A 22,507-nucleotide genomic window follows, 5' to 3' on the forward strand; every position below is an offset into this window, starting at 1 on the left:
GTTTCCCCCACCACTCGCCCCGCCTCCCCAACTGCTCTGCAGCCATTCAGTGACTTCTCGGTGGCAGTGATCATTGTATCATATGGTTTAGGCCGGCTGTATATTGAAAAAGGGACAAGGAACAATCCAGAGTAAGAAGAATTAACCGGGAGAAGGCCAACTCCAATGGGGTAAGAATTGATCTGGCCCAAATAAATCGGAATCCAAGATTAGCCCCTTGAGATTCTCCAGTACTTTCTCACTGTTGATATTTCCTCACTGTTATTAGCCACTAGGTTACCCTCTATTTCTGGTATGTATCGTGTGTCTTGTACTGTGAAGGCAGACACGCACTATTTGTTCATTGTGCTCCGACAGGAGGGGGGTTAATTTAAACAGCACTAATTTCTCCTCTCTTCACCTGTCTGCAAACAGAAAGGTGTTTTGATTTGTTTCTCTTTTTCTAAGCAGCGGCGTATTTTCCCAACTCCTTGGTTTTTGTGCGACCTTAATTTTTTATTCGTAACCCCATAGCCAACTCGAGATAGGATGAACTCACTTGCACAAGCTCCAAAATGTGGGAAGGAGGGTTCGCAACATCACTTCCACCCTCAGACAGTAAACAGAGGGATAGAGAGAAGAAGGTTTTACAGTACAAAGACCACAGAGAAAATAATTATTGGTTCACGTGAGTTCCAGAATCAAAGCCCAATGAGATATTCCTTTACGGAGGTCGGCAGGCTGAAAATCAATGTTGTAGCATTTGATTTTCTGGTTATGTTGGCTTCAAAAGATCAGAGAGGCACACAGAGGTGAATCAGTCTTGTGGGCAATAGCACAGAACTACCAACAGAAGCAGGGTTGATGGGGCTAGTTGTCCAGCTAGAGCTCCTTCTGTGTGGCCTGCTAGTCAGATGTTAAAGCAGCAGACTGAGCTGTTCAGCCCAGCCCAGCTGTTCAACAAGTCAGAGGCCTAGGTCACATGACCCCACCTCACCACCAGGTCTTCAACAAAGATTGTATATCCATCGTCTGGAATTTGGCTAGGTCTCAAAGACTGCGAAACCGCTCAGCCACTATGAGTTGATAGGAATGCTTGAGGGGCCTTTTATCTTAGCAGACATTGTGTCTCCTGCAGGGTAACTGGGTTTTCAGATGCAATTGGCCTTTGTATAGTTCTCTTTGAAGTTGGGCTGTGCAGTCCCAAGGTGATTGTTCATGGCTGCTTAGAGATAACGAGGTATGAGTTTCCCCAAAGCTGCAAAGATGGCTTCTTCTGGGCTGTCAGACCAGGTAGGTTCAGCCATTTTAAAGCCCAAGATCCAGTTTTAAAATTCAGAAATAGCAATGAGTATATTTATAAATTATATATATATAAAAATGTACAGTGTGAGGCTTTAGCCCATCACAAATGTGTCTGCCATTTCCTCATTCCCCATGATAATTTTTCCTGCCTCTGTTTCTAAGGGATCAATGTTTATTTTAGCTATTCTATTCCTTTTTATAAACTAGTAAAGGTTTTTGCAATCTGACCTATATTCTAGCAAGTTTTACTCTCATTCTATTTTTTTTTCTTTTTATCAACTGTTTGAAAAAGCCAGACCAAGTGGGCATGTCCTTAAAGTTAACACCAGATTGTTCAGGGATAATAAAAACAGAAAGTGCATAAAATACTCAGGAGTTCCGGCAGCATCTGTGGGTAGAGAAACAAAGTTAATGTTTCAGATCGACGACTTTTATCAGGACCTGTTTTGATTTCAGCTTTGCAGCATCTGAAATAGTTTGCTTTTGTTCAGGGATGATGTCAGGAAGCACTGACAGACAGTAAGAGGAAATCTAGAACCCTTCCCTCAGAAGGTTGTGGATGCTGGGAGTCAATTGGAGATTTCAAAACTGAAATTGATACCTTCTTGTTAGATGAAGGAATCGAGGGTTATGGAGTATCAAGCAAATGGAGTGCTGATACAGAGCAGCAATAATCATAACCGTTGAAACAATCTCTAGGAACAGAATAGCCCACACATGTACCTATGCTCCCAAAAATAATTGAAATGGAGTTTTTCCCACTTACTGAAGATAGTTGAGGCTGTAGCTTTTGTGTAGCTCCTGATTGGTGCCACTGGAGTAATGGCTTGCTTCCTTACAGTGCTACTGTTGACAACTGTCTTTCACCTGTTTTGCAGGTTGCTGCATGCAGGGATACTGGATACGATTGGTTTGAGCAGCTTCTTCAGAATGTAAGTACAATGCGGCTAAGGTTTCCATTGCTTGAGAGCTTAACTTTTCCAACTCTGCGAGTGAGTTGGACAGCGGTCAAGGAGTTCATCGTGGTGCTGCTGGGAATTTAAATGTCAAGCACAGAACTTTGTGACTGGGAGGCAACCTGAATCGAACTGGGAGTCTTGAGTTTTCTCATCATGAGCAGGAATGGGCCTCATCTCGGGTGAGGGAAGGTTGGGTGTGAATTGGAGGGTGAGTGCATAGAAAGGTTATGGCACAGAAAGAGGCTTTTCAGTCCATTGTGTCTTTGCTGGCCGAAAAAGAAAAAATAAAAAGCTAGCTGCCCGTTCTAATCCCACCTTCCAGCACCCAGTCCGCAGGTTACAGCACTTCAGGTGCAGATCCAGGTGCCTTTTAAATGAGTTGAGGGTTTCTCCTCCACCACCAAACCAGGCAGTGAATTCCAAACACTCACCACCATCTGGGTGAAGAAGTTTTTCCTCAAGTCCCCTCTAATCCTTCTACCAATCACGTTAAAACTGTGTCCCCTGGTCATTGACCTCTCTGCTAGGGGAAACAGGGCATCCCTGTCTACTCTATCCAGGTCCCTTCTAATCTTAGTCTACTGCATTCGTTGCTCCCAATGCGGTCTCCTCTACATTGGAGAGACCAAACGCAAACTGGGCGACCGTTTTGCGGAACACCTGCGGTCTGTCCGCAAGAAAGACCCAAACCTCCCTGTCGCTTGCCATTTTAACACTCCACCCTGTTCTCTTGCCCACATGTCTATCCTTGGCTTGCTGCATTGTTCCAGTGAAGCTCAACGCAAACTGGAGGAACAGCACCTCATCTTCCTACTAGGCACTTTACAGCCTTCCGGGCTGAATATTGAATTCAACAACTTTAGATCTTAAACTCCCCATCCCCACCCCGTTTCTCTCCCCCCCGCCCCGCCTTTTTTTTCAATAATTTATATAGATTCTTCTTTCCCCACCTATTTCCATTATTTTTAAATCTAAAACTAAAACCTCATTAGTCTTTCCACCCCACCCCCACTAGAGCTGTACTTTGAATATCCTGTCTTCCATTCTTAATTAGCACTTTTCTTAGACAAATATCACCACCTTCAACACCTCTTTGACCCTTTTGTCTGTGACATCTTTTGATTATCTGCTCATCTCCACAATCACCACACCCTCAATGTCTCTCCTCCCCCCCGCCCCCCCCACCTTAAACCAGTTTATATTTCTCCCTTCTTCTAACTATGCTTCAGTTCTGCCGAAGGGCCATGAAGGCTCGAAACGTTAACTGATTTCTTCTCCGCCGATGCTGCCAGACCTGCTGAGTTTTTCCAGGTAATTCTGTTTTTGTTTTGGATTTCCAGCATCCGCAGTAGCTTTTAGCTTTTTGTTTTTATCCCTTCTAATCTTGTACACCTCAATCAGGTCACTCCTCAGTTCAAGGAATACAACCCCAGCCTTTCCCATCTTTCCTCATAGCTGCAGTTTTCAAGCCCTGGCGACATTCCTGTAAATCTCCTCTGTACTCTCCAGAGAAATGATGTCCTTCCTGGCGACCAAAACTGTACAAAAAATTCCAGCTGTGGCCTAACCAGCGTTTTATGCAGTTCCATCATTACATCCCTACTTTTGTATTATATACCTTGTCCAATAATGGAAAGCATTCCTTCCATGTGCTTTCTCTGCCACCTTATCCACCTGTCCTCCCACCTTCAGGGACCTGTGGACATGCACACCAAGATCTCTCACTTTCTCTAACCCTTCCAAAACTTCCCGTTTATTGAGTATTCCCTAGCTTTGTTTGTCCTCCCCAAATTCATTACTTTACACTTCTCTGGATCGAATTCCATCTGCCACTTTTCCACCCACTCATCCAAACCATTGATGTAATTCTGGAGACAACAGCTATCCTTTGCACTATCAACTATTCAGCAATTTTTGTGTCATCTGCAAATTTCCCAATCATGCCACCCACATTTAAGTCCAAATCATTACTATATACAACAAACAGTAAGGGACCCAACACTCAGCCCTGTGAAACACCACGGGAAACCACTTTCCATTCACAAAATCATCTATCGACCATTACCCTTTGTTTCCTGTCACTGAGGCAATTTTGGATCAAACTCGCCACCTTCCCTTGAATCCCACAGGCTTTTACTTTCCTGACCACTGTGCCATGTGGGACCTTGTCAGATGCCTTATTAAGATCCATGTAGACAACATCTACTACACTACCCTCATCAATCTTCCTTGTTACTTCCTCAAAAAATTCTTCCAACTTAGTAAGACACAACCTTCCCCTAACAAAACCATGCTGACTATCCTTGTGCCTTTCTAAGTGACAGTGTATCCTGTGTCTCAGAATTGTTTCCAATAATTTGTCCTCACCGAAGTCAGACTGACGGTTCATAATTATTTGATCTATCCCCCTCACCCTTTTTAAACAATGACACAACTTTTGCAGACCTCCAATCCTCTGGTACATCACCTGTATCTAGTGAGGATTGGAAAATGACCCTCTGAGCATGCGCTATTTCCTCCCTGGCTTCCTTTAACAGCCTGGGATACAGTCCCTCCAGTACTTCCTCCCTCACTATGCTTATTTTATCTAATATTTCACACTAGTGCGATGAGTAACATGCCTCCTGACTCTCCAAAGCCTGTACACCATCTACAAGGCACAAGTCAGGAGTGTGATGGAATGCTCCCCACTTGACTGGATGAGTGCAGCTCCTACAGCACTGAAGAAGCTGGACACCACCCAGGACAAAGCAGTCCGCTTTATCGGCACCACATCCACAAACATTCACTCCCTCCACCACTGACACACAGTAGCAGCAGTGTGTACCATCCACAAGATGCAGTGCAGGAATTCACCAAGGCTCCTTAGGTAGCACCTTCCAAACCCACGACCACTACCATCTAGAAGGACAAGAGCAGCAGATGGAGGGGAACTTCCAGCTGGTGGTGTTCCCATCTAAGTCACTCACCATCGGAAATATATCGCCGTTCCTTCACTCGGTTAAAAGATATTTATATAAATGAAAGGATTTTAGCGAACAAAGCCGATGAGCTGAGGGCACAGATGCACGGCACATGGCAGCATAATATCATTGTTATAATAGTAACTTGGCTTAAAGATGGGCAAAAAGGGCAGCTCAACATCCCTGGATGTAGGGTTTTCAGGCAGGATGAACAAGGGTGGGGGTTTAGCAGTTTTGGTTTAAAAAATCATTAACAGCTGTGAGGAGGGATGAGCTACTAAATGGATCATCAAATGAGGCTATGTGGGTCAAAATCCTGGAACTCCCTTCCAAACAGCACTGTGGGTGTACGTACACCATATAGTCTGCAGCGGTTCAAGAAAGCAGCTCACCACCACCCTCTCAAGGGAAACTAGGGATGGGCAATAAATGCTGCCCCAGCCAGCGAAGCCCACATCCCATGATTGAATAAAAAAACACTTCTCTTTATCTAGAATATTTGCATCATCCCTCTCTTTAGTGAAGGCAGAGACAAAGTACTCATTGAGAACCCTGCAGCATAAAGATTTTGTGATTGTCATAAGCTTTCATTTTTTGCTTTATCTTGCCTTGTATACCCCTAGATAAACACGGAGCTCTAAATTTGACAGTGTCACCTTTTTCTTTGTGCGGCCATGTCTGCACTATGTAGAATCTTGCTTTTGAATGCCTCCCACTGGTCTGACACTCATTTCCCTTCAAGTAGCTGTAAACAGCCCCCTTTCGCAGATCACCTCTCAGCTACATAAAATTTGTCTTTCCCCAATTTAGGACATTTACTCCTGTTCTATCTTTGTCCTTTTCCATAATTATGCTAAATCTAACTGTATTATGATCATTGTCTCCAAAATGGTCCCCCACTGCTACTTCATCCACTTGCCCAATTTCATTTCCCAAGATTAAATCTAGAATAGCACCCCCTTTTGTTGGCCTTGTTATGTGCTGGCTAAAAAAGTTCTCTTGTGTACAGTTCAAGAATTTTATGCACTCTGTGCCTATTACACTGTTTGTATCCCAGTTGATATTAGGGTAGTTGAAATCCCCAACTATTATTGCTCTATTGTTTTTGCACTAAGAAATTTGCCTAAGTATTTGCTCCTCTTTCTCCCTCTCACTATTTGGGGGTCTGTAGTACATTCCTAGTAGTGTGGCTGCCCCTTTTTATTCCTGAGCTCAACCCACATAGCCTCGTTTGATGATCCATTTAGTATCCCATCCCTCCTCACAGCTCTTAATGATTTTTTAAACCAAAACTGCTAAACCCCCACCTTTTTTATTCCTTGTTTATCCTGCCAGAAAACCCTATATCCAGGGATGTTGAGCTGCCCTTTTTACCCATCTTTAAGCCAAGTTTCTGTTATAACAATGATATTATGCTGCCATGTGGCATTTACCTGTGCCCTCAGTTCATCGGCGTTGTTTGCTACGCTCCTTGCATTTATATAAATACCTTTTAACTGCCAAATTCCTGTGCTGTAAACCTTTTAACCTTGCTGCTTCTGTCTTTCAGAGTCACTCGCTAATTTTCTGTCTCCCGTTCCCTGCTCTGAATTTGTCCTATCTGAATCTGCCCTCAGGTTCCCATTCCCCTGCCAACCTAGTTTAAACCCTCCCCAACAACGCTAGCAAATCTCCCTGCAAAGGCATTTGTCAGATGTAGACCGTCCAGCTTGTACAGATCCCACCTTCCCAGAACCAGTCTCAATGCCCCAGAAATCTGAAGCCCTCCCTCCTACTCCATCTCAACAGTCAAGCGTGTTAATTGTATATTAGCTGCATGTTTAATTATGTTCAGATGGCATATATTAACTTCACTTGTGCTCCAATATATGGGAACAGAATAAAACTGCTTGTTGGGTTTAGAGGTGCATGTTGGTAATCTGTGTCTCAAAATAAAAACTTGTGTAACAGTTAGGATCCAATTCCATCCTTTACCACCTAGATTAGAACAAAGTGCTTACCAAATAAATATATTAATTTACTATTCACCTTGTTGAAGTCTTTCATAATTTTGAAAACTCTAAACGCAGTTATTATTCATTGGGCCTTTTTCTGTGCTTGTAATGCTTCTTTCCTTGTATCCTTCCACAAATCTTCACTATCCCTATTCTATGACTCAAATATGGGCAGCCAAAACTGAGCCCAATTGTCCAACTGTGATGAAGCAGAAGATTTACTAAAGTTCTTCCATAAAGAACCATAGAAAAGTTACAGCGCATTCGGCCCATCTTGTCCATGCCAGCCCGAGGACACCCAGGTGCCCTTTCTAATCCCACCTTCCTGCACCCAGCCCATAGCCCTGCAGTTTACAGCACTTTAGGTGCAGATCCAGGTACTTTTTAAAAGAGTTTAAAGTTTCTGCCTCTACCACCAACTTGGGCAGCGAATTCCAGACACCCACTACCCTCTGCGTAAAAAGGTTCTTCCTCATGTCCCCCCTACACCTTCTGCCACTTATCTTGAATCTATGTCCTCTGGTTCTAGAATTCTCCATCAAGAGAAACAATTTTATCCTGTCCACTCTATCTATTCCCCTCATAATTTTGTACACCTCAATCAAGTCACCTCTCAGCCTTCTTTGTTCTAAGGAAAATAACCCCAACCTATCCAATCTCTCCTCGTAGCTACACTTTTCTAACCCTGGCAACATTCTTGTAAGCCTCCTCTGCACTCTCTCCAGATCTATTACATCCTTCCAGTAATGTGTGTGACCAGAACTGCACACAATACTCCAGTTGTGGCCTCACCAGTGTTTTATACAATTCCAACATTATATCCTTACTTTTATATTCTATACCTCTGCCAATGAAGGAGAGCCTTCCATATGCCTTCTTTACAACCTTGTCTACTTGAACTGCTGCCTTCAGGGACCTGTGTACTTGTACACCAAGATCTCTCACTTCATCTACCCCTCTTAGTATATTCCCATTTATTGTGTAATCCCTGTAACTATTCCCATTTATTGTGTAATCCCTGTAACTGTTTGACCTCCCTAAATGTATGACCTCATACTTCTCTATGTTAAAATCCATCTGCCACTTTACTGCCCACTCCACCAACCCATCTATATCGTTTTGGAGATTTTGGCTATCCTCTACACTATCCACTACTCAGCCAATCTTTGTGTCATCTGCAAATTTCCAAATCGTGCCCCCCACGTTCACGTACAAATCGTTAATATATAACACAAACAGCAAGGGTCCCAACACCGAGCCCTGTGGAACACCACTTGAGACAACTTTCCATTTGCTGTCCACATAGATAAAAGCCAGAAATCCGTTTGCTTGTTTTATGGTCTTTTCTATCTGCGCTCACACCCTTTTAAGGACACATGCCACCTCCTTGTATCTCATTTCTCCACTTGATAAGAGTTGTATAATTAGGATGCACTTCTTTCATTCTTCAGTTTGGATGCACTGGTGGGGGCAGTAGGGTGAAGGTGATGGAATGTGTGTGTATTTGGTGGGGGAGGAATGGCATGTGTATGTATCGGGGGAGGGGCAGGTGGAGTGTGAGTGTATCAGGACTTCAGATGAAGTTTCGTTGGAACGTCGATACTGGAGTTGGTTGATCAACTCGAGCCTGGTTCGCCATTCCTTGAGATCAAGGCTGACCTGTATCCAAACTCACATTTACCCATTTTGCCTCCATATCATTTTACGTTTGGAATCCTGCTGGCAAATTTTTTTCAGGAAAAATCTAAGAATATTAAAATAGAGGCAAAATACTGAGGATGCTGGAAATCTGAAACAAAAACAAAAATTGCTAGAAAGACTCAGCAAACTTGACAGCATCTGTGGAGAGAAAGACCGAGTTAACGTTTCGAGTCCGTATGATTCTTCTTCAGAACAGCTCAGTCCAAGTTCTGAAAAAGAGTTATCTGGACTCAAAACGTTAACCCCGTCTTTCTCTCCACAGATGCTGTCAGACCTGCTGAGTTTTTCTAGCAATTTTTGTTTTTGTCTAAGATTATTAATTGAGCTCACACTTGGTGCTATTTGTCTTTACCAAAAAGGAACATGCTACCCAGGCCATGGTGAAAGAGGATGTAGTTCAGTCACTTAAAATTGACGAGGTATTAGATAAGCTGACTGCACTTAAAGTTGATGAGGCACCAGGACCGATTGAGATGCATTCAAGCATACTCATGGAAGAGTATGGAAATTGCACTAACTATAGTGTTTCAATCTTCTTTAGACACAGTGGTGGTGCCAGAGGACTGGAATATTGCAAATGTTACACCCTTGTTCAAAAAGGAATGTAAAGATAAGCTTGGCAACTGTAGGCTAGTTCAGTTTGACCTCGGTTGTGGGGAATGTTTTATAAACAATTATTCAGAAGAAAATTAATAGTTTTGGGCAAATGCAGGTTAATTAAGGAAAGTCGGCAGGGGTTTTTTTTAAGGGCAAACCATGTTTAACTACCTTTCTTCAGTTCTTGATGGGGTAACAGAGAGGGTTAATGAGGCCAATGGTGTTGATGTGGTGTACATAGACTTCCAAAAGGAATTTGATAAAGTGACACACAAGAGACTTGTGAGCAAATTTAGAACTCATGAAATAAAAGGGACAGTATTAACATGGATGCAACATTGGCTGAGTGACAGGAAACAGAGTGGTGGTGAATGATTGTTTTTCGGACTGGAGGAATGTTTATAGCAGAGTTCCCCGGGTACTGATGTTAGGACCCCTGCTCCTCCTGATGCATGTTAGTGAGCAAGACTTTGGTGTACAAGGCGCAATTTCAAAATTTGCAGACAAACGAAACTTGAAGTATTTTGAACAGTGAGGACCATAGTGTAAAACTTCAAAAGGACATGGACAGGTTGGTGGAATGGGCGGACAAGTAGCAAATTAAATTTAATGCAGTGAAGTGATTCCTTTTGGTAGGAATAACACAGAGAGACAATATAAAATAATGGGCACAATTGTAAAAGGGGTGCAGGAGCAGAGGGACCTGGGTATATATGTGCACAAATAGACTCATAGGCGTCTGCAGCACAGAAGGAGGCCATTCACCGCATCATGTCCGCGCCGGTCAACAAAGATCTGACTACACTAATCCCATTTTCCAGTGCTTGGCGCATAGCCCTGGGGGCTATGGCAATGCAAGTGAATATCTAAATACTTCTTAAATGTTACCAGAGTTTCTGACTCAACCAGCCTCTCAGGCACTGACTCCCATCACCCTCTGGGTGAAAGAATTTCTCCCCAACTCCCCTTTGCCTTCTATAGCATACCTTAAATCTATGCCCATTGGTTATTGATCCATCTACTAATGGAAAAAGTGCCTTCCTATCCACCCTATCTATGCCCCTCATAATCTTATACACCTCTATCGGGTCCCCTCTCAACCTTCGCTACTCCAAGGAAAACAACCCCAGCCTATCCAATCTTTCCTCATAGCTCAGACCCTCCAGCCCAGGCAGCATCCTGGTAAATCTCCTCTGCACCCTCTCCAGTGCAATCACATCCTTCCTATAATGTGGTGACCAGAACTGCACTCAGTACTCCAATTGTGGCCTATCCAGTGTTTTATGCAGTTTCAGCTTAACCTCCCTGCTCTTGTATCCTGGCTAATAGAGGCAAGCATCCCATATGCCACCTTATCTACCTGTCCTACCGGGCCTGCGGATTTATCCACTTTTAAGGCCGCTAAACCCGCTAGTACCTCCTCTCTCTCTGTTAATTTCCTCTAATATTTCACAGTCCTCCACCCTGATGTCTATACCTGCATCGTCCTTTTCCATTGTGAATACCGATGCAAAGTATTCACTGAGGACTGTACCCACGCCTTCCAGGTCCACACACACACATTACCTCTATGGCCCTACCCTTCCCCTAGTTATTTTCTTGCTGTTTATATATTTTTAAAACCCCTTTGGGTTTTCCTTTACTCTACCCACCAATGCTTTCTCATGCCCCCTCTTAGCTTTCCTAATTTCATTTTTAAGCTCCCCTTGCACTTTTTTTACTCCTCTAGGGTCTCTGCTGTATTGAGTACTTGGTATCTGCCATAAGCTTCTCCTTTTTTTCTAATCCTAACCTTTATGCCCCTTAACATCCAGGGTCCGCCAGACTTGGTCCTCCAGACTTGGTCCCCCACTTTGTCTTTACAGGAACATATTTGCCCTGTACTCTCATTATTTCCTACTTGAATGCCTCCCACTGCTGTGACACAACTGTCATCATTGAAGATGGCAGGACAGGTTGGGAGAGACAGGCTGATTGAAACATACAGCATCTGGGCTTTATAAATAGGGACATAGAGTACAAAAGCAAGGAAGTTATGGTGAAACTTTATGAAACACTAGCTAGGCCTCAACTGGAGTATTACATCCACTTCTGGGCACCATACTTTAAGAAGGAAGCGAGGATCCTTAAGAGGAGATTTACCAGAATGGCTCTGATTTTAAGGTTAAGTCCTTTGGTCCTAGACTCCCCCACCTCCTCTCCTATTAATTCCTTTCAAAATCCTAAAATCATACTAACACATGAATTAGGAGCTGGAGTAGGCCATTTAGCCCCTCAAGCCCACTCTGCCATTCAGTAAGATCATGGTTGATCTGATTGTAGCCTCAACTCCACATTCTGCTTAGCCCAATAACCTTAGATTCTTGACTAACAAAGGAATCAATCTACTCCTACCTTAAAAATATTCAATGACCCAGCCTCCACCGCTCTCTGGGGAAGAGAGTTCCAAAGATCCATGACCATCTGAGAGGAAGTTTCTTCTCATCTCTGTCTTGAATGGGAGACCCCTTATTTTTAAACTGTGTCCTCTAATGAATGGAGGTGAACAACTGAACAACTCACTGGAGGAGGAGGCTCCATAAATATCCCCATCCTCTGATGGGGGAGCCCAGCACATTAGTGCAAAAGATAAGGCTGAAGCATTCGCAACAATCTTCAGCCAGAAGTGCCGAGTGGATGATCCATCTCGTCCTCCACCAGAGGTCCCCAGCATCACAGAAGCCAGTCTTCAGCCAATTCAATTCACTCCACATGGTATCAAGAAACGACTGAAGGCACTGGGTACTGCAAAGACTATGGGCGCTGACAATACTCCGGCAATAGTACTGAAGACTTGTGCTCCAAAACTTGCGGCACCCCTAGCCAAGCTGTTCCAGTACAGCTACAACACTGGCATCTACCTGGCAATATGGAAAATTAATTAGCTCTGCCCTGTACACAAAAAACAGGACAAATCCAACCCAGCCAATCACTGCCCCATCAGTCTACTCTTCTTCATCAGTAAAGTGATGGAAGGGGTCATCAGCAGTGCTATCAAACAGCACTAGCTTAGCAATAACCTGCTCACTGACACTCAGTTTGGGTTCCGCCAGGTTCACTCAGCTCCTGACCTCATTAAAGCCTTGGTTCAAACATGGACAAAACAGCTGAACTCCCAAGGTGAGGTGAGAGTGACTGCACTTGACATCAAGGCAGCATTTGACCGAGTGTGGCATCAAGGAGCCCTAGCAAAACTAGTGCCAATGGGAATTGGGTGGGGGGGAAATCTCTCCACTGGTTGGAATCATACCAAGCACAAAGGAAGATGGTTATGGTTGTTGGAGGTCAGTCATCTCAGCTCCAGGATATCACTGCAGGAGTTCCTCAGGGTAGTGTCCTAGGCCCAGACATCTTCAGCTTCCTTCCATCATCAGGCCAGAAGTGGGGATGTTCGCTGATGATTGCACAATGCTCAGCACAATTTGTGACTCCTCAAACACTGAAGCAGTCCATGTCCAAGTACAACAAGATCTGGACAATATCCAGGTTTAGGCTGACAAGTGGCAAGTAACATTCGCGCCTCAGGTGCCAGGCAGTGATCATCTCCAACAAGAGAGAATCTAACCATACCCCCTTGTTATTCAATGGCATTACCATCGCTGAATCCCCTGCTATCAACATCATGGGGGTTACCATTGATCTGAAATTCAGCTGGACGAGCCATATAAATACTGTGGCTACAAGAGCAGGTCAGAGGCTAGGAATCCTGCAGCAAATAACTCACCTCCTGACTCCCCAAAGCCTGTCTACCATCTACAAGGCACTAGTCAGGAGTGTGATGGAATACTGTGCGCTTGCCTGGATGAGTGCAGCTCCAACAACACCCAACAAGCTGGACACCATCCAAGACAAAGCAGTTCACTCGATTGGCACCCATTCCACAAACATTCACTCCCTCCACCACCGACCAACAGTGGCAGCATTGTGTACCATCTACAAATTGCACTGTAGAAACTCACCAAGGCTTCTAAGGCAGCACCTTCCAAACTCATTACCACTACCACCTAGAAGGACAAGAGCAACAGATACATGGGAACACAACCATTTGAACATTCTACTCCAAGCCATTCACCATCCTGACTTGGAAATATATCGCCGTTCTTTCACTGTTGCTGGGTGAAAATCCTGGAACTCCCTCCCTAACAGCACTGTGGGTGTACCTACACCACATGGACTGCAGTGGTTCAAGAAGGCAGCTCACCACTACCTTCTCAAGAGCAATTACGGATGGGCAATAAATGCTGGCCTAGACAATGATGCCTGCATCCCAGAAAAGAGAGTTCTAGCTTCTTCCACAGGGCGAAACATCCTTTCAGCATCCACCTTGTTAAGTCCCCTCAGGGTTTTAAATGTTTCAATAAGATCACCTCACCTCTCAATCTTCTAAACTCCAGTGGATACAGACCAAGCCTGTCCAACCTTTCTTTGTAAGATAACATCCCCATCCCCGTTATCAGTCGAGTGAACCTCCTCTGAACTGCTTCAAATGCAATTGTATCCTTTCTTAACTATGGAGACCAAAACCATACACAGTAATCTAGATGTTGTCTGACAATTGAATCATTGAAGATTTATTATTGTCATGTCTAGGAGTTTGGTTTGATGGTAATCATGACAACAATAAGCCTTAATTCCATGAGCTTTCTGCTTAGCTAGCATTGCCTTATATGAAACCTATTGAATACGCGATCAAAGCCCATATATAACCTACATCCATCGATATTTCCCTGTCTATTTTTATCTGGGGGAAGTGTTCAAGTTGGATAGAAAATATATGTATCTGGAAGTAGAATCATAGAATGAGGCAGCACAAAAGAAGATAATTCAGCCCATTGTACCAATGCAAGCTGTTTGGTAGAGCTATCTATTTAATTCCGTTCAACTGCTCATTCCACATAGCTCTGCAAATTCTTTTCCCTTCATATATTTATCCAGTTCTCTTGACAGTTCATAGTGATTCTACCACATAAAAGCCTGGTTAACAAATTTGAGGCTTCGGGACTAGAAAGATCAGTGTGCAATTGGATAAAAAAATTGGCTTAAGGACAGCAGCAAGTTGTGGTAGCTGGTTGTTTTTCAGAAAGGAGTGTGATAGACAGTGGTATTCCTCAAAGGTCACTGCCAAGGCCACTGCTTTTAGTTGCAATATATAAATAACTTGGGATACAGAGTAAAATTTCAAAATTCCCCAACGATACCAAACCAGGAAGAGTAGCATACAGGGAGGATGATGCATATTGCCTGGAACAGGATACAGAAAGGCTAGCAGGATTGGCATACAAATGCCAGATGAAATTTAACACAGAATTGTGAGGTGATGCATTTTGGCAGAAGTGATGGGACGAGGCAATAGGTACCAAATGGCACAAATCTAGAAAGTATGCAGGAGCAGGGGGGTTCTGGGAGTGCATCTACATCGATATTTGAAGGTGGCAGGACATATTGAGCATGGTTAGCAAAACACGTGGGACCTTGGGCTTCATAAATAGAGGTATTGAGTACAAAAGGGGAGAAGTTATACTGTATAATGGCCTGGTTAGGCCCCATTTAGAGTGCTGCATCCAGTTCTGGTCACCACACTTTAGGAAAGATGTGAAGGTCCATGAGAGGGCACAGAGATTTACCAGAATGATTCCGGAGATGGTGGGCTTTAGTTATAAGGTTAGTCTGGAAAGGCAGGGGTTCTCCTTGGAGGAAGGGAGGTTGGGGAGAGATTTGATAAAGGTTATGACAAGTTTATATAAAGTTTATAAAACTCTTCCCATTAGCTGATGGTACAAGGACTAGAGAACACAGATTTAAGAATTTGGGCTAGAGATGCAGGGGGAAGGAAGAACCTTTTTACACAGTAAGTAATAATGACCTGGAACTTGCTGCCCACAATTGTGGTGATAATTTCAAAAAGAAATTGGATGGGAACTTAATGAAATAAATTTGCAGGACTATGTGCACCGAATACTGTAGAGGAGGAATTTCTGAGGTGTGTACAGGATGTTTTTCTGGACCAATACATTGAGGAACCAACGAGAGAACAGGCTATCCTAGACTTGGTATTGTGTAACCATAAGACATAGGAGCAGAAATTAGGCCGTTTGGCCCATCGAGTCTGCTCCGCCATTCAATCATGGCTGATAAGTTTCTCAACCCCATTCTCCCGCCTTCACCCCGAGAAAGGAATAATTGGCCATCTAGTTGTGTGAGGCCCCTTGGGGATAAGCGACCATAATATGATAGAATTCTTCATCAAGATGGAGAGTGACGTAGTTGATTCTGAGACTTGGGTCCTGAATCTTAATAAAGGAAACTACGATGGTATGAGGCGCAAGTTGGCTATGATGGATTTGGAAACGTTACTTAAAGGGATGACAATGGATAGGCAGTGGCAAACATTCCATAAGACCATAAGACATAGGAGCAGAAATTAGGCCAATCGGCCCATCGAGTCTGCTCCGCCATTCAATCATGGCTGATAAGTTTCTCAACTCCATTCTCCCGCCTTCTCCCCGTAACCTTTGATCCTCTTACCAATCAAGAACCTATCTATCTCAGTCTTAAATGCACTCAATGACCTGGCCTCCACAGCCTTCTGTGGCAATGAATTCCATAGATTCACTACTCTCTGGCTAAAGAAGTTTCAAAGAGCGTATGGATGAACTGCAATAATTGTTTATTCCTGTCTGGCGCAAAAGTAAAACAAGAAAGGTGGCCAAACCATGGCTTACAAGAGAACTTAGAGATAGTATTAGATGCAAGGAAGAGGCATACAAATTGGCCAGAAAAAACAACAGACCTGAGGATTGGGAACAGTTTAGAATTCAGCAAAGGAGGACCAAGAGATTGTTTAAGAAGGGGAAAATAGAGTACTAGTAAGCTTGCAGGGAACATAAAAACTGACAGTAAAAGCTTCTATAGGTATGTGAAGAGAAAAAGATTGGTGAAGACAAACGTAGGTCCCTTACAGCCAGAAACACGGGAATTTATAATGGGGAACAAAGAAATGGCTGACCAACTAAATACATACTTTGGTTCGGTCTTCACAAAGGAGGACACTAATAACATAACAGAAATGTTGGGGAAACACAGGGTTTAGTGAGAGGGAGGAACTGAAAGAAATCAGTATTAGTAGAGAAATGGTGCTGGGGAAATTGATGGGATTGAAGGCCGATAAATCCCCGGGGCCTGATAATCTACATCCCAGAGTACTTATGGAAGTGGCCCTAGAAATAGTGGATGCATTGGTGGTCATCTTCCAAGATTCTATAGACTCTGGAATAGTTCCTACAGATTAGAGGGTAGCTAATGTAACCCCACTATTTCAAAAGGGAGGCAGAGAGAAACAGGGAATTATAGACCAGTCAGCCTGATGTCGGTAGTGGGGTAAATTCTAGAGTCCATTATAAAAGACTTAATAGCTGAGCACGTGGAAAACAATGGCAGAATCGGACAGAGTCAGCATGGATTTATGAAAGGGAAATCATGCTTGACAAATCTACTGGAATTTTTCGAGGATGTAACTAGTAGAGTTGATGAGGATGTGGTTTATTTGGACTTTCAGAAGGCTTTCGACAAAGTTCCATATAAGAGTTTGGCATGTAAAATTAAAGCGCATGGGATTGGGGGTAGCGTATTGAGATGGATAGAAAACTGGTTGGCAGACAGGAAACAAAGAGTAGGAATAAATGGGTCTTTTTCCGAATGGCAAGCAGTGACTAGTGGGGTACCGCGGGGATTGGTGCTGGGACCCCAGCTATTCACAATATATATTAATGATTTAGATGAGGGAATTAAATTTAATGTCTCCAAATTTGCAGGTGAGACAAAGCTGGGTGGGAGGGTGAGCTGTGAGGAGGATGCAGAGATGCTTCAGTGTGATTTGAACAAGCTGAATGAGTGGGCAAATGCATGGCAGATGCAGTATAATGTGGATAAATGTGAGGTTATTCACTTTGGTAGCAAAAACAGGAAGGCAGATTATTATCTGAATGGCTATAAATTGAGCGAGGGGAACGTGCAATGAGACCTGGGTGTCCTTATACACCAGGCACTGAAGGTAAGCATGCAGGTGCAACAGGCGGTAAAGAAGGCAAATGATATGTTGGCCTTCATAGCCAGAGGATTCGAGTACAGGAGCAGGGATGTCATGCTGCAATTGTACAGGGCCTTGGTGAGACCACATCTGGAATATTGTGTGCAGTTTTAGTCTCTTTATCTGAGGAAGGATGTTCTTGCTATAGAGGGAGTGCAGCGAAGGTTTACCCGACTGATTCCTGGGATGGCAGGACTGACATATGAGGAGAGATTGAGTCGATTAGGGTTATATTCGCTGGAGTTCAGAAAAAATATAGCTCTTGGGGCGAAAGGGATCAAAGGGTATGGGGAGAAAGCGGGAGCAGGCTATTGAGTTGGATGATCAGCCATGATCATAATGAATGGCGGAGCAGGCTTGAAGGGCCGAATGGCCTACTACTCCTATTTTCTATGTTTCTATGAATGGGACTGACTAGATTGCTCTGCAGGGAAGCAATGGGCTATATGGCCACCTTCTGTGCTTCCACCACTTCTCGGGCAGTGCATTCCTGATCACAACAACGTTTTTAAAAGACATCCTGCTCGCACCTCTGGTTCTTTTATCAATCACCTTAAGTCCTTGCCCCATGGTTACTGATGCTTCTGCCACTGAAAACAGTTTCTTTCATTACTCTATGAAAACCATTCTAGCAAATCTCCACTTAACCTCTTCTCTAAGGAAAACAATCCCAGCTGCCCAATCTCTCCACATAACTGAAGTTTCTCAATCATGGTATCATTCTAGTAAGCCCCCTCTGCACTCTCTCCATGTTGTTGACATTCCTCTTAAAGTGCAATGATCAAAATTCAACACAGTAAGCCAGCTGAGGCCTAATCAGTGTTTTGTAAAGATTTGGCATAACTTCTTTGCTTTCATATTCTCTTCCACAATCAGTGCACACTATCCTGACTTGGAAATATATCACCGTCCCATATATCACTGTCACTTGGTCAAAATCCTGGAACTTCCTAATGACACTGTGGGTGTGCCTACACCACACAGACTGCAGCAGTTCAGGAAGAGGCCCACAACCTTCTCAAGGGCAATTAGGGATGGGCAACAGAAGCTGGTGTTGTCAGTGACGGCCATACCCCATGAACAAATTGGGGGATGAGGGGAGTGAAAGATTTTATTTCATATACATACTTTGAAATTATGCCCTGTGTACCCAAGTCCAAATCATTAATATATATCAAAGAGTGCTGTCAACCTAACACCAACCTCTGAGGAACACCACTATGTACTTCACATCAGTCTGGAAACAACTGTTCACCACTAATGTCTGCTTTCTGTCCCTTAGTCAATATTGCATCAATGCTACCATCATTCCTTTAACCCTTTAATTTTGCTAACAAGCCTGTTATGTGGTACTTTGTCAAATGCCTTTTGAAAATCCATATACAAAATATCAACCACAATACCACATCAACCCTCTTTTTTTTTGCTTCAGTTGATGAAGCCAGTTAAACGTGATTGTTTTTTTACAAATCCATGCTGACTTCATTAGCCCAGACTTTTCATGCTTTCCCGGATTATTGTCTCAAAGTTTCTCCACCACCAACTTTAAACTGAGTGGCCTATAGTTGCAATTACGGCCAACATTCTATATGCCTTTTTAATTTCCTGCTGTACCTGTATGTTGACTTTTTGTGATTCATGTACAAGGACACCCAGGTCCCCCTGGACTGTAGCATTCTGCAGCCTCTCTTTGTTTAAAAAATACCATGCTTTTCTATTCTCCCTGCCAAAGTGGACAACCTCGCATTTTCCCACATTAAACTCCATCTGCCAAATTTTAGCCCATTTAGCCTATCTATAATCCCTTGCATTCTCTTTTGTATCCTCCTCACAACTTTGTTTCCTAGCTAACTTTGTATCATCAGCAAATTTGGCTACAATACTGGTGGTTCTTCATCCAACTCAACTATATCAATTGTAAGTAGTTGAGGCTGCAGCACTCTGCTAGTTAGTTTGAAAACCTGAAAATGACCCATTTACTCTGGCTCCTTTTTCCTGTTAGTTAACTATCCATGCTAATATATCACCCCCAACAACATATGCTCTTACCTTGTTGAGTAACCTTTTATGTGGCACTTTATCAAATATCTTCTGGAAATTGAATTTTTTCGTTATTTATTCTTAAGAGGATGTGAGCATCGCTGGAAAGGCCAGCGTATGTTGCCCATCCCTAATTGCCCATCCCTTCAACAGAGTGGCTTGCTAGGCCATTTCAGAGAGCAGTTACACTGGATCTGGAGTCACATGTAGGCCAGTCCAGGTAAGGATGGCAGATTTCCTTCCCTAAAGGACATTAGTGAACCAGATGGGTTTTTATGGCAATTGATGATTTCATGGTCACCATTGCTGATGATAGAGTTTTATTAATTGAATTGAAATTCCACCAGCTGTTGTGGTGGGATTTTAGCCTGGGCCTCTGGATTACTAGTCCAGTGACATTACCATTGTGCCACCATCTCCCCTATGTACACTTATGTACATCCATATTTACGGTTCCCTTTTACCCAACTTGCTTATTACATCCTCAAAGGATTCTGATAAATTAATCAAACACTATTTTCCTTTCACAAAATATTATTGCTTCTGCCTGATTGTATTATGATTTTCTAAATGTCCTGCTACTACCTCTTTAATAATGGACTCTAACATTTTCCTGGACATTAGGCCAACTAGTCTATAGTTTCCTATATTCTGTCTGTTTCCTCTCTTAAACAAGAAGTGTTACATTTTCAGACTTGCAATCTGTTGGGACTTTTCCAGAATCTAGGTAATTTTGGAAGATTACAGTCAATGCAATCACTATCTCAGCAGCCACTTTTAAGACCCTAGGATGCTGACCATCAGGTACAAGGGACTAGGCAGCCTTAAATCCCATGAGTATTCCCATTGCTTTTTCTCTAGTGATAGTGATTGTTCTAAGTTCCACACTCCCTTTTGCCTTTCAATTATTCTTGGGTTGCTTTTTGTGTCTTCCATTGTGAAAGTAATTATTCAAAACCTCTGCTATTTCCTTTTTATTTATCCTTTCACAGGATATGGGCGATGCTGGCTAGGCTAGCATTTGTTGCCCGTCCCTAATTGCCCTTAAGAAAGTGGTGATCAGCCACCTTCTTGAATCGCTGCAGTCCATGTGCTGTAGGTACATCCACACTGCTGTTAGGAAGGGAGTTCCAGGGTTTTGACCCAGTGACAATGAGGAACTGGCGATTTTATTCCAACTCCGGATAGTGTGCAGCTTGGAGGAGAATTTGCAGGTGGTGGTGTTCCCATGTATCTGCTGCCCTTGTCCTAGGCAGTAGAGGTCATGGGTTTGGAAGATACTGTTGAAGGAGCCTTGGTAAACTGTTGCAGTGCATCTTGTAGATGATGCACACTGCTGCCATTGTGTCTCGGTAGTGGAGAGAGTGAATGACTCCCTTCCATTACTTCCCTTCCATCAGAGTAGACTGATGGTGCAGTAATTGGCCAGGTTGGATTTTTCCACATTGCCGAGTAGATGCTAGTGTTGTAGCTGTTCTGGAATAGCTTGGCTAGGAGCGCAGCTAGTTTTGGAGCACAAGCTATTGCTGGAATTTTGTCAGGGCTCATTGTCTTTGCCGTATCCATTTCTTGATATCACGAGGAGTAAATCGAATTGGCATCTGTGATGCTGGGGACCTCAGGAGGTGGCTGAGATGGATCAACCATTTGGCGTTTCTGGCTGAAGATTGTTACAAGCACTTCAGCTTTGTGTTTTGCACTAATGTGCTGGGCTCCCCCATCATTGGGGTTGGGGATACCTGTGGAGTCCTCTCCTCCAGTGAGTTGTTTAATTGTCCACTGCCATTCATGACTGGCTGGAGCCGGATGTCTGAACTTTAGATGTGATCCGTTGGCTGTGGGATCGCTTAGCTTTGTCTGTCACATGCTGTTTCCGCTGTTTGGCATGGAAGTAGTCCTGTGTTATAGCTTCGCCAGGTTAACACCTCATTTTTAGGTATGCCTGGCGCTGCTCCTGGCATGCCCTCCTGCACTCTTCATTGAGCCAGGGTTAATCCCCTGGCTTGATGGTAACAGTAGAGTGGATGAATTTTTTATTATTATTTTTATTCATTTACAGGATGTGGGCATTGCTGGCTAGGACAGCATTTATTGCTAATCCCAAATTGAACTTGAGAAGGTGGTGGTGAGTTACCTTCCTGAATCGCTGCAGTCCCTGTGGTGTAGGTACACCCACAGTGCTGTTAGGGAGGGAGTTCCAGGATTTTGACCCAGCGACAGTGAAGGAACTGCCGATATATTTTCAAGTCAGGATGGTGAGTGACTTGGAGGGGAACTTCCAGGTGGTGGTGTTCCCATGTATCTGCTGCCCTTGTCCTTCTAGATGGTAGCAATCGTGGGTTTGGAAGGTGCTGCCTAATGAGCCTTGGTGTGTTTCTGCAGTGTATCTTGTAGGTAGTACACACTACTGCCCCTGCTCGTTGGTGGTGGACAGAATCAATGTTTGTACAAGGGATGCCAATCAAGTGGGCTGCTTTGTCCTGGATGGTGTCAAGCTTCTTGAGTGTTGTTGGAGCTGCACTCATCCAGGCAAGTGAAGAGTATTGCATCACACTCCTGACTTGTGCCTTGTAGACACTGGACAGGCTTTGGGGAGTCAGGAGGTGAGTTACTTGCAGCAGGATTCTTAACCTTCAACCTGCTCTTGTAGCCACAGTATTTATATGGCTAGTCCAGTTCAGTTTCTGGACAATGGTAACTCCCAGGATGTGGATAGTGGGGATTCAGCGATGGTAATGCCATTGAATGTCAAGGCGTGATGGTTAGGTTCTCTCTTGTTGGAAATGGTCGTTACCTGGCACTGGTATGGCACGAATGTTACCTCCCATTTGTCAGCCCAAGCCT

General features: G+C 43.6%; 1 protein-coding gene across 8 annotated transcripts in view; it reads left to right on the plus strand.

Annotated features, from left to right (window-relative positions):
* The window catches only part of LOC144691642 (nipped-B-like protein), a 564,605-nt gene that overhangs the window by 432,062 nt on the left and 110,036 nt on the right, over positions 1-22,507 (plus strand). For all 8 annotated transcript variants that reach the window (XM_078559979.1, XM_078559947.1, XM_078559954.1 and 5 more), the window contains one exon: positions 2,163-2,216. In XM_078559979.1, the coding sequence (XP_078416105.1) occupies positions 2,163-2,216 (54 nt within the window). The remainder of the gene's footprint in view (positions 1-2,162; positions 2,217-22,507) is intronic.

This window comes from Cetorhinus maximus, chromosome 2 (genome assembly GCF_964194155.1).
Source record: "Cetorhinus maximus chromosome 2, sCetMax3.hap1.1, whole genome shotgun sequence".
Lineage (NCBI taxonomy): Eukaryota > Metazoa > Chordata > Chondrichthyes > Lamniformes > Cetorhinidae > Cetorhinus > Cetorhinus maximus.